Source organism: Myotis lucifugus, unplaced genomic scaffold, assembly GCF_000147115.1.
Source record: "Myotis lucifugus unplaced genomic scaffold, Myoluc2.0 scaffold_3, whole genome shotgun sequence".
NCBI lineage: Eukaryota > Metazoa > Chordata > Mammalia > Chiroptera > Vespertilionidae > Myotis > Myotis lucifugus.
This window is the reverse complement of record NW_005871051.1, coordinates 21,197,862-21,210,129: the sequence shown is the minus strand read 5'-3', so window position 1 is coordinate 21,210,129 and position 12,268 is coordinate 21,197,862. Positions and strand designations below refer to the sequence as shown.

General features: G+C 44.5%; 1 protein-coding gene across 1 annotated transcript in view; it reads right to left on the bottom strand.

The window, feature by feature from the left end:
- The window catches only part of SGPP2 (sphingosine-1-phosphate phosphatase 2), an 80,985-nt gene extending 68,947 nt beyond the window's left edge, over positions 1-12,038 (bottom strand). Inside the window, exon 1 of the mRNA XM_006082574.3 lies at positions 11,776-12,038. Within this exon, the coding sequence (XP_006082636.1) occupies positions 11,776-11,994 (219 nt within the window). The 5' untranslated portion in view covers positions 11,995-12,038. The remainder of the gene's footprint in view (positions 1-11,775) is intronic.
- Positions 12,039-12,268: the final 230 nt, after the last annotated feature.

Here is a 12,268-nt window from a genome sequence, read left to right as displayed (position 1 = left end):
TGCAACAGAACTAATCATTTTCTCGCTTCACTATTATTCTATCGCAATAAGGGGGGTGGGGGGGGGCACACCCTCTAAGCATATATTGCCTTCCTGACTCAGAGTTGCAGGGAATGTATGCTTTCCCTGACCCTATCAGAAACCCCACGCCCTGCCCAATGCTGCTGAAACACTATCACAGGAAGCAAATGAAATAAGCTGCTCTGTTGCCCTCTGTTGCCCTCAGGAAATAATTTGATATTTAGACTTAGGTTGAAGTGCAAAGATAAACATTGCAACAATCTAAATACAAACAGAAAATGTATTTAAAAATGTAAGTTATAATCACATACAAATTATACTATTAAAATCATATAATTTGAGAATATTCAGTGACATGGGGAAATGCTCACGATATGAGTGATAAAAGCTAATTCCAATAGTATATGTATATAGCATGTTCATAACTCAAATATCCTCTATTTGCATAGAAACAAAAAGGAATTAATACTCTTAAATGTTAATATTTTTCTCTGGGTTGCAAAATTATGACAAGATTTTTGTTTTCTTCCTTATATGTCTTGCTGTTCTTCCACTATTTCTGACATAAGCATGTATTACTTTAATAATTGAAAAATATGAAATTTTATTTTAAAATATTTGATATTTCCCTAGCTAAAAAGTCATCAAATGATCAAAAATTCAGAAAGAAGCAAAAATAGCCAACCAACTCCAAACAGAGCCGCCTTTCACTTGTAATGCTTTTAACAAAAGCTTTGATTTTCTAGTTCATGGCCACCTTTTAAATCATCCTTCAAGAGAGAATAATTTTTTTTTAACTGAAAAAAAAGTTCATCTAAGCTCTTTCTCTACCAATGAAGCCCTGGCCTCTCAGCTTCCAACATTTTACCTTCAGAAACTTCTTCCCCCCACCCACAGGAGTCCCTGCTTTGATGCGCTGGCTCCCATAAAATTCTATGGAAACAAAGTTTTTGCCACTTGGAAAAATCCAAACATACCCACAGAAGGCAGAGAGGACATTTCTTCTTCAGGTATGATAACCAAATAAATGGGCATTAACAAAAGCAAGAATGAAGCTGGTGTTTTGTTTTGTTTTGTTTTGTTTTGTTTTGTTTTGTTTTATTAAACTAAAAGGTGAGCCCTATGGGGCTGAAGGGAATATTCAAAATAGTTCAAGGGCACCATTACTGCCTTCCCAAGGTTCCCAAGCCCCGCCCTCAAGGTCTCAGGTGGTTAACCCTTCCCTCTCCATCCACCTCAGGCCATGCCTAAGGATTTTTTCTTGTTTTATTTAAAACACGTTGCTGATCAGTCCATATCGTATTGGAAACAAGAGCGCAGGGAGAAAAATGTGAATCATTGTCAGGACTGGATTTTTCAGTGTCTCATTTTCTCAGTATGCAGAAAGTATCTCCCCAGATGAGCAGAATAATAAAGACCAGTGGATGCCCCCGTTTTCAGCATTTCAGGCAGGAGCACTCTAATGTGCTGCTAAGAAACCACGACAGAACTGTCTCCCAGTAAACTGCACTTTATAGATAAAATGTCAGAATGGATTTAATCATTAACATGAAGTGCACCAGCAGAAGTGAAAGTGCTTTTCTAATATCTAAACGTTTTGACATCTCAATTCTAAGTCAAGTCAGTTGAGATTAGACCAGGCTCACTAAACAGCCTTTCTAAAACATGGTCATCAAATCACATTGTTTAATTCAACGGGTGTTTCACCATCACCAGGTTTCCTCGGTACCCGAGCTTCTCTCATGGTGTCCCACAGAAGAAAGCAAAGTAGTAAAAAGTGATTCATTAATCAAAATCCTCCATCATTTCCTGGATAAAAAGGAAGGAGCCAACAATAACAAACATGAAGGTTAAAGAAGCCACAGGCAGGTAAAGTGGTCAGGGAAACAATGATCGCAGATGTGACTGGAGAGAGCAGGTGATCACATTTCTGCCAAGGAAGAAAAAGTTGAGTTTAGCGCAGCTTTCATGCTTCATTCAATAGGTAATAATAAATACCTGCCATATTCCAGGCACATGTTAGATCCTGGGGATGCACAGGTGAGAAAGAGGGATCTGGCCCCTGGACCCCTCTCCCTTCTGAACTACACAAAAATGACAGAATCGATCTAAGCGCAATGATGTGCAAGTCTCCAGAGCAGTAGGGACCACACATCCTGGTTGCAAAGGGAGACCCACCCAGGTTCTCTCCAGTGACTAGTTGTCACATGACTCCTCAGGAAGTAAGGACACAGAGCCAGCGGCCACACAGCCAGCCCCCTTGCCTGAGCCCCTCATTCTATCCTGAAAGCCAACAGTCCCTGCAGCACCTGCCCCCAGCAGTGGAGTCCACCATACTCAAGACTCACTTTCCTTCTCCACTCGGAGTTTTTCCTTCTGCTATTAGCATTGCTGCGGAGGACTTCCTGCTCTCCTCTCCATCTCGGGAGTCTGCTGTCCTACTGCTTTCTCTGCCTTTAGTCTTCCCCTTTCTCTCCGCAGTTCATCACCACTCTTTCTTTTATGTCCCTATGTCTGGGTCTTGCATTCAGACTCCCTAGACAGCAATCTGATTGATATGCAGTGTTCCAGTTGTATGAAGTTCTCACTCCAGGCCATTTCATAGGATGCTGGCCAGCCGACAAAAGGCTGCCTTTAACTCAGGGGCTGACCCCCCTCCAATCAGTTAATATCCAAAATGATGGGGCCCCATGATTTAAAACATGGTAACCAATGTATTAAGGCATCCTGTGGTCTCTTTCCTCCTAAGCCAGTGGTTCTCAACCTTCCTAATGCCGCGACCCTTTAATACAGTTCCTCATGTTGTGGTGACCCCCAATTTCATTGTTACAAATTGAACATAATTAAAACATAGTGATTAATCACAAAAACAATATGTAATTACATATGTGTTTTCCTATGGTCTTAGGCGATCCCTGTGAAAGGGTTGTTCGACCCACAGTTTGAGAACTGCTGTCCTAAGGTGTTTGTGGGTGAGGGAGATATAATAAAAATACATCCTGCATATCAGATATTTACATTACGATTCATAACAGTAGCAAAATTACAGTTATAAAGTAGCAACGAAAATAATTTTATGGTTGGGGGTCATCACAACATGAGGAACTGTATTAAAGGGTCGCGGCATTAGGGAGGTTGAGAACCACTGCTCAAGGGTATCATGAAGAACCCAAAACAGATATTAAGGCTTTCATGTTTGTCCCATTTTTGCTGTTGTTTGAATATAACATCACCATTTCTCAAATGCTTCATCAACAGCCTCCCTTATACCCACGCAGGCCTAGCCATTCAATCCCACGTTCTTTCCCATTAAGCACATGAACCTTTCTTATCACAGTGTCCCAGTTGCCAATTCTGAGTTGGCACATGGGATGAATTGGATTTGCCATCCCCCTGTTGATAGGATGAAATCCAAATTCTGCAGGGAGCCACATTACAGCTTAAGCCTAAGACTCTGGCTCTAGCCCAAAATTCCAGCCAGTATTAAATTACCACACCAATTTCTTTATGCAACCTGTGCTTGGATATTTCCCATTTGTCCTCTCCACCTCTCCCCAGGGAGGCTGACCTTTATGGATTGCATCAGCCAGGCTCTCATACTCCTTGGCTTCTGACTGAATTTGGCCAAAGGGAGGCCCTGACAGGATATGAGAGGGCATTTGGAGGAGTCTCAGATATATTTACCTCCCTACTTCTGCCTGGAGGTGGCTATGTTTCTCTATTGAAGTCCTCAGCTCCTGGCAAGGGCCTCTCTCTGACATCTAAGCTCTCCTTGGCGCTGGGGTTACCAGAACCCTATCCACTCCCCTTGCTTTTCTTAGGCTAAAGTTGCCTGCTCCAAAACCGTATTTATTTTTTGCAATCCTGCCTACACCTTTGTAAATGAGCCCATCTTTGAATCCCCTTTAATTACCTGCCCCTTAAAAAAATTAGACATTATTTATTGAACACTTTCAATTTATAGAGAAATTTAGAACATAGTACTAAGAGTTTCCATATACTCCACATCCTTCCATACAATCTGCTGCCAGTTTCCCTATCATTAATATCTTATATTATTAGTCTGATACATTGATTATAACACTGATGCATTATTATTATCTAAAGTCCATTCTTTGTTTAGACTTCTTTAGTTTTTTCCTAATGTCCTTTTTTTTTCTGTTCCACTGGCCCATCCAGGACACCACAAAAAACATTTAGTCATATCCCCTAAGGCTCTTCCTGGCTGTAACAGTTATTTCAGACTTTCCTTGTTTTTGATGACCTTGACAGTTTTGAAGAATAGAATGTCCCTCATTTGTAGATTTGTCTGATGTCATTCTCATGTTTAGACTGAGGTATGAGTTTGGGGGAGGAAGCCACAGAGGTGATGTGCCTTTTTTCAACATGTATCAAGAGTGTATGAGCTCAGCTGGCGTGGCTCGGTGGTTGAGCATTGACCTATGAACCAGGAGGTCATGGTTTGATTCCCAGTCAGGGCATATGCCCAGGCTGTGGGCTTGATCCCCAGTGTGGGGCATGCAGGAGGCAGCCAATCAATGATTCTCTCTCATCATTGATGTTTCTATCTCTCTCCCTCTCCCTTCCTCTCTGAAATCAATAATAAAAGAGTGTATACTATCAATATGCAATATACTGTCCACATGACTTCTCACTGTTGATGTTAACCTTGACTACCTGGTGGAGATAGTGACTGCCAGATTTCTATGCTATAAAGTTATTCTTTTTTTTCTCCCTCTTTCCATATTATTCTCTTTAGAAGGAAGTCACCTTGTGTAGCTCACACTTAAGGAGGGGGAAGTTATTCTTCCTCCACCAGAAAGTGGGATAGAGCCTACGTGTGTGTGTGTGTGTGTGTGTGTGTGTGTTTTAAATATGTTTTCATTGATTTTTTTTAGAGAGAGAGAGAAACATTGATGTGAGAGAGAAACATCCTCTGCCCCCTACTGGGGATTGAGCCTGAAACTGGGCATGTGCCCTGATCAGGAATAGAACACATGACCTTTTGGTGCATGGGACGAGGCTCAACTAACTGAGCCACACCAGCCAGGGTATGGTTTGTTGTTGTTTGGTTTGTTTTTTAATTGATGTGAAATATATAGAACATAAAATTCGTCATTTTAACCATTTTAGGGGTTTTGGTTACCCTTTTTCAATAGGCCATCTAATTCCTGCTGGAACTCTTACTATACCAAGTTGAACTTGTTGCTATTCACCAAAAATGACAATGTGTCTTTATGTTTTATCACATGAGATTTCCAGGCAGAGAAAAGAGATCCTCCCATCCTTTTCTATTTGACTCCTACTCACTCTTTAAATCCTGACTCAAGGCTTCCTGGGCTCCGTCAGGGATGGTGAGTTACTCCTGCTATTGAATCCCTGCCTACATTGTTATCCTTCTAATCTAGTAATTTTTGCATTGCATCATTTTCTTTGTGGCTTTCCGAAGGCAGGAACTAAATCTTATTTACTTTTGTATCTTTAAGGCTGGGGATTGTCCCAGAAACTCAGTGCTGATCAATAAATATTGGAAATAAAGGATGAAAAGTGAGATAGAAGTCAAAGTGGACAATTTTTTCCAAAATTTATAAAAGTGTTAATACCTAATATTGGTGAGGGTGTGGGAAACCTGCCCTCATAGTTATGTGCCCTAGCACACCCTTTCTGCAGGGCAAATTGCTAGTACCTATTCAGAGTCTTACTATATGCATATTTCTACCAGCTAATTCCAAGCATGGAAATGTAAAGTAAGAGGAGAGTCAAAGGCTGACGGTCTTGGCAATGATTTCTTGAATTTGACACCAAAAGTAAAGGCAACAAGTGCAAGAATAAGCAGGTGGGACTACATCAACCTAAAAAACCTCTGCACAGAAAAGAAAACCATCAACGAAATGAAAAGGGACCTAGAGCAGGGAAAAAATATTTGTAAGCCATATATCTGATAAAGGGTTAATTTCTAAAATATACAAACAACTCATACAGCTCAACAGCAAAAAAACACACAAAAAAACAAAAAAAAAACAACAACAAAAAACAAAAAAATCCACACAATTAGATTAAAGAATGGGCAGAGGATCTGAATAGACATTTTTCTAAAGCAGACATACAGATGGCCAACAAGTACATGAAAAGATGCTCAACATCACTAATCATCATGGAAATGCAAATCAAACTTACAGTGTGATATTACCTTATACCTGTTAGAATGGCTATGATTAAAAAGACCAAAAAAGAAAAAAAAAAGAACACCAATAAGTGTTGGCGAGGATTTGGAGAAAAGGGAACCCCTGTGCACTGTTGGTAGGAATGCAGATTAGTGCAGTCACTATGGAAAACATCATGGAGGATCCTCAAAAAATTAAAAATAGAACTTCCATATGATCCAGCAGTTCCACTTCTGGGTCTTTTTCCAAAGAGAAAAAGAGAATACTAACACGCAGCCCCCTGTTCATTGCAGCATTATTTACAATAGCCAAGATATGGAAGCAACTTGTGTCCATTGATAGATGAATGGATAAAGAAAATGTGCTCCCCCACATGCACACAATGGAATATGATTCAGCCATAAAAAGTTATTGCCATGTGCAAAAACCTTGGGGAGGGCCCTGAGGGGCTCAGTGGTTGAATGTCAGCCCAGGAACAGGAAGTCATGGTTCAATGACTGGTCAGGGCACACCGCCCAGGTTGCAGGCTCCATTCCCAGTAAGGGGCGTGTAGGAGGCAGCCAATTGATGTTTCTCTCCGATTGATGTTTCTATCTCTCTATCCCTCTCCCTTCCTCTCTCTCTAAAAATTAATGAAAAAATAACATCTTTGTTCAACTACCTTTTTACATATCTTGATTGTCTTTAATTGAGATATAATTGACATTAATTTCAGGTGTACAACGTAATGATACAGTATTAGTGTATATTGTGAAATGATCTCACAGTTATAGCAATAGGCCAACTAAATTTTTGTATACTCATGCTATGGATAACATATAGTCATTAAAGATCAGGTTTAATATTCACTGAGTGATTTTCTTTAGTAGTAGTACAATGGGCATGGATCTAACATTTTCTTTGTACTTTTCCATATCTTCTAGTCTGAACAATATCTGTAACTAGAAAAAAAAGATCAAATATACTTTTGCAAAGTGGTTTATTTTGCCATTTCAAACCTCAACATTCATCTAAAGATAATCAAAACTTGACGTTCGACCTGTTGGCCATTTTAGTTATAACCAAGTCAAAATGTCACAGCTGCCGTAGCAGCTGTCTCTGGCCATCACTATCTTCATCCTGAACACACTAAGGGTGGTGGATCCCAGGACAAGAGAATTCAGAGCTCCCATCTGTTTGGCAATTTTTCTGGGCCCCACTTCTGACCTGGATCCTGGACATGGTTGTTAAGCTCCTCTGACTATAATTTATAGCTACAGTTGTAAATCCATGCATCTATTTCACTCTGCTCATTTTGCATATGGGACAATTGAGGCCCAGAGGAATTCAACGTGACACTGAGGCAGAACCAGATGCAGGTCTCCAGATTCCTGCGATGCTTCTTTGCATTTGCAAGCCAATGAAGTCCAGGGTGGGGTTTTGTGGATTGACAGGCTTGGAGGGCCCCAAATGTTTCAGAGGGAAAGAGGAGAGCAAAGACTTCTAAAAGCAACCTATTTTTAATCCCCTCCCCAACCCAACTTTAGAACTATATCTCAGCAAATAGTTATCAAAGAGTATTTATTGAGCACAATGTAATTTGGAAAGATTATCTCTAGTTTAATATAATGATGGGAAAAGGCACTGCAAAGTCTAACTTAATGCAACTGTGTTGAGTAAGCAAAGATGATAAAAATCAAAATACCATTATAACCAAGGCTGGCTCTGCCCCATAACAAATAAACACAATTCTAATTGGGCCTTTGTCCTCCAAGCTCAGTCCCAGGACCCCTGTCTCTTGCTCTTGGCTGCTGCCAAGAACGTCCTCTAATAGTTACCCTTGGAGACCAATTACCCTTGCACACCAAAACCAAGTTCTCTTTCTACACAATCTCTACTCTGCTCCCAACCAAGCCCCAACACTACACATTTTCTCAATGAGACAAAGTCAGTGAAGATGCACAGTGGAAGGAGTTTAAACTTGAGAGTCAAAAGATCCAGCTGTGTGGGTATTTGGCAAGTCCTCAACAAAGCATTTAACCCTTCAGGACTCAGAACTCTGTGAAATTCATGACTACTGGGACACATCTGAAGACCAGTCTGACTTACTCAGTGACAGCTTTGTGCAAGCCCAGCCCAGTCCAGCCCTGGTTCAGAAAATATGTAATTAGTCTTTAAGCGAGGAGTGTGTGGAGTTAAGAGAATGTGTAAAGGAAAATCCTTATTTGACCATTTCCATACTTGTCCTGTGTTAAGATTAAATATAAAAAATGTGAGAGGTGATACAATTAGATTTGTTGCAACCTAAAATCACCCAAATGAGGAAAACAACTTGTCTGTTCTTTGAAGGGTCTTAAATCAATGTCCTAGTGCTGTCTGACTTCTAGGCTATGTGGAAAAACTTGATTTCAATATTTACTCTTAAATTTTAAAAAATCTTCAACTTTTGTCTTGAATTTTTAGCCCTCTCTTCCTTTTTTCTGCTCTATAGTGAGTACACTCAAGTGTTGGATACAAAGGGAGGAAACCCTACCATTTGGCTCACTGGAGGCCCAGGCTCTCTGAGCAGCAAAAGGACATTTCTCTGCAAGAAATCCTTATCTTGCTTTTAAAGGGCTGTTTTTATATTGTGAGTGCAGACTCATTCATTCACAAAATCCACTGAGCTCCCATGTGCCGGGCCACAGGGGTGGGGGAAATAATGACCACACCAGACAAGTTCCGCACATTTTTGGACCTCACCATCCATACAGGAGAATGGCAACAATCAGATCTCCACGCAAAGGTGTATTTAGACAATGGGAGCAATGCTGCGATGAAGAAACACAGAAGCACCCTGGCCGGTCTGACTCAGTGATTGGAGTGTCAGCCTGTTCACCAAAGGGTTTTGGGTTTGATTCCTGGTCAAGGGCACACACCTGGGTTACAGGCCCCAGTTGGAGCTCGTGCAGGAGGCAACCAATCAATGTGTCGATCTGTGTGTCTCTCCCCGCCACACCTCCCCTCTGCCTCTCTCCCTTCCACTCTCTCTCTAAAAAAAAAAATCAATGAGAAAAATATTCTCGGGTGAGGATCAACAAAAGGAAGAAAGGAAGAAGAAAGAAACACAAGAATCAAAGAGAACCTAAAAAGTGGGGTGGGCCCTAGCCGGTTTGCTCAGTGGATAGAGCATCCGCCTGAAGGAGGTTCGATTCCTGTCAAGGGCACATGCCCGGGTTGCCGGCAGGGGGCATGCAGCCGATCAATGATTCTTTCTCATCATTGATGTCTCTATCTCTCCCTCTCCCTTCTTCTCTGAAATCAGTAAAAATATATTTAAAAAAATTTTTTTAAGTGGAGTGAGACTGGAAGGTGATCAAAGATGTCTCTTGAGGAACTGACCATTGAAATTGAAGGATGAGAGGGGGTTATTGAGGGAAAGGACAGGCGGCCCCAGGCCAGAGGCCTAGGAGAAGGAAACTGTTGGAGAGAAGTTTCCTTCACTGTCCCATGCACTCCTCTCAATCTCTGGGGCAGTTATGCAATCCGTTTCTTCTGGGAACTCCACCTACATTTGCAAATTAATGTTCCCAAGTCACTTGAAACCAACCCACCTTTAAAAATATTCACGAACCTCTCATTTATCAAATGCTGTCACATGTTTTTTTTCCCCATCACACATCACTATGGTGATTTCTTATGAATTCTTAGCCCACTCTTACCTGTTCCTGCTCTATAGTGAGTGAGTTATGTGTTGGGTGGGAGGTGAGAAAATCCTTGCATTTGGTTCACTATGACCCAACTCTTCAAGCCACAAGAAGACACTACTCCCTGCGATAAATCTGCTGATCATACGTTTAAAGGGCAAGAGTCTCCTTTTCCAGAACACATCACCAGGGGTGATGTTTAAAACTGTTTGAAAAGCACTAGTGGGAAATGCACTCTTTTTCAGCTTCTTGAATTAGGGACACAGAATAGAAGCTTAAGAAGAGAGCAAAGAAAGCAGCTGGGGCATCTATCTGTGGGTGTAAATAGTGGGCGCACAGAAAATGCCCTACCACATTTCAGGAATGTGAACGGTCCTTATCCCCTCACTCTGTCCCATTAAAAAAAAATTTTTTTTTAAATTGATTTCAGAAAGGAAGGGAGAGGGAGAGATAGAAACATCAATGATGAGAATCATTGGTCGGCTGCCTCTTGCACCCCCCCTCCCCCCAACACCACTGGGGATCGAGCCGGGCAACCGCAATTGGGGCATGTGCCCTTGATCGCAATTGGGGCATGTGCCCTTGATCGGAATCAACCGGGGATCCTTCAGTCCACAGGCCGATGCCCTATCCACTGAGCCAAACCAGCTAGGGCAGCCCAATTTTAAGACGAGGCAAGAAGATGGGGGAGGGGGGTCCTAAACTCATCTAAAAGTTACCGGATGTCATGTGAGGCAGAGAAGAAAAATAAAAGGAGAAAACAATATTATAGAGGAGGATTTGTCTAGAGTGGAACACCCCCCCCCTCCCCTACGCACACCATCTCAAGTTCTGTAATTCAACGCCCACAATACTCCACTCCACATAGAAACCAGGTTCTTCATAAGCCCCCAGTTACTAGAAAGAGACACAAAAATAGTTATCAAAACTTCTAGGGAGAAAAAATGGGGGGGGTTTACCCCCACACAAGGGGGGGATTGTTAATACAATGCTTCTGTCCTCTGTGCCGCACTTTTTACCGCCCCCAGGGGAAGGACAGCCTCTGTGGGGGCCCAGGGCATCTCCCTGCAGCAGGCCGCCCTCTCTCCCAGGGGCAGCCCTCTGCCCTGGCAGACAGCGGCCCGGCACGTTGGCGTCTGCAGCCTGTCTGGTCCCTCCCGCCCGGAGTCACTGCGACAAGACACGCCGGCTTCCCCGAGCCGCAGTGGGTTGTGGAGCCACAGTCGCAACAGCTACAGGGGAGTGTGGTGAGCTTCCCTCCTGGCAGCATCGGTTAAAAGTCACTGGTGCCAGTTAATACAGGACCCACCCGGCAGCGGGCCCAGAGCTCTGCGGGGAGGGGGAGAGCGCAGCGCGGTGGGACCGCATCCCTGGCCGGCGCTGTCATTCTCTCCAGGAACATTCCAACCCCAAGTTCTGTCCTCAGGGGGGCCACGCGGGAAGGTGAAGGACACATGGAGCCCGCCACACCCCGTTGGTGCAGACCAGGAAAGGGGGTGGGGGTGCGGCGGAAACTCCTGGAGCCCGGGGAGTTCTAAGAATCTCTCCCAGGGAAGCCGCTCATGAAAATGCCAAGGGCATCTCTCCGCTTTTCATTATGTAACTTACACGATTGGGAGAATATGCACATACATTTAACTCTAAGGTGGAAAGTCTCTAAATAGACAGCATGTCAAGCCCTGGGAGCCTCTGATGTCTGAGTGGCCCTGGCCGCCACCAGGCAGGTGGACTCCCCCTTCGTCCTCCCGGCCACACTCGGCGCCAGGAGCCGGCTGGGTCGCTGCGGGGATGGCGCCCTCTCCGCCCCGCAGGCTCGGCTCCCGCCCGTCCCCGCCGCGGAGTCGCCTGGACCACTGGTCCGCCCGCCACGCAGCCGCTGCCCCCTCCCTCCCTCCCACTCCCGCGTACACCTGGCCCACGGTTACCTGCGGGGCCGCGGCTCTGAGCAGCCCATTGGCCGGCCCCCCGCCGCCCTTGCCGTTGACCGCAGGGTGATGACCGACCCCGGGCGCCCGCGCCGCGTCCTCCCCCGGGCCCGCGCCGTTCTCTCGGGGGTCGTCATCCGGCGCCGGGAAGAGCCCGCAGCGGCGCTGGAAGCGGGCGACGAGCTGGGAGTCCCGCAGGCTCCGCAGCAGCTCGGCCATGGTGCTCCCGGCGCCGCCGCCGCGTGGGCCTCTGCCAGCACCGTCCCCGGCTGTGCACCAGGCGCCGGCTTCCGGGGCGGTAGCGGGTGGGCCGCGGGACCTGCCAAAAGTTACAACGGTCAACCCTTCAGCCGCCCCCCGACCGAAATCCCAGTGGAGGTAGCAGCCGACTATCAGTGCAGCGACTATTTTTTCTAGGGGTGCAGTATCTGCATGAGTCAGCAGAAGGGGACGGGGGACCTTGGTAGGGTACAGAAATGGGTAAGGGGAGAGG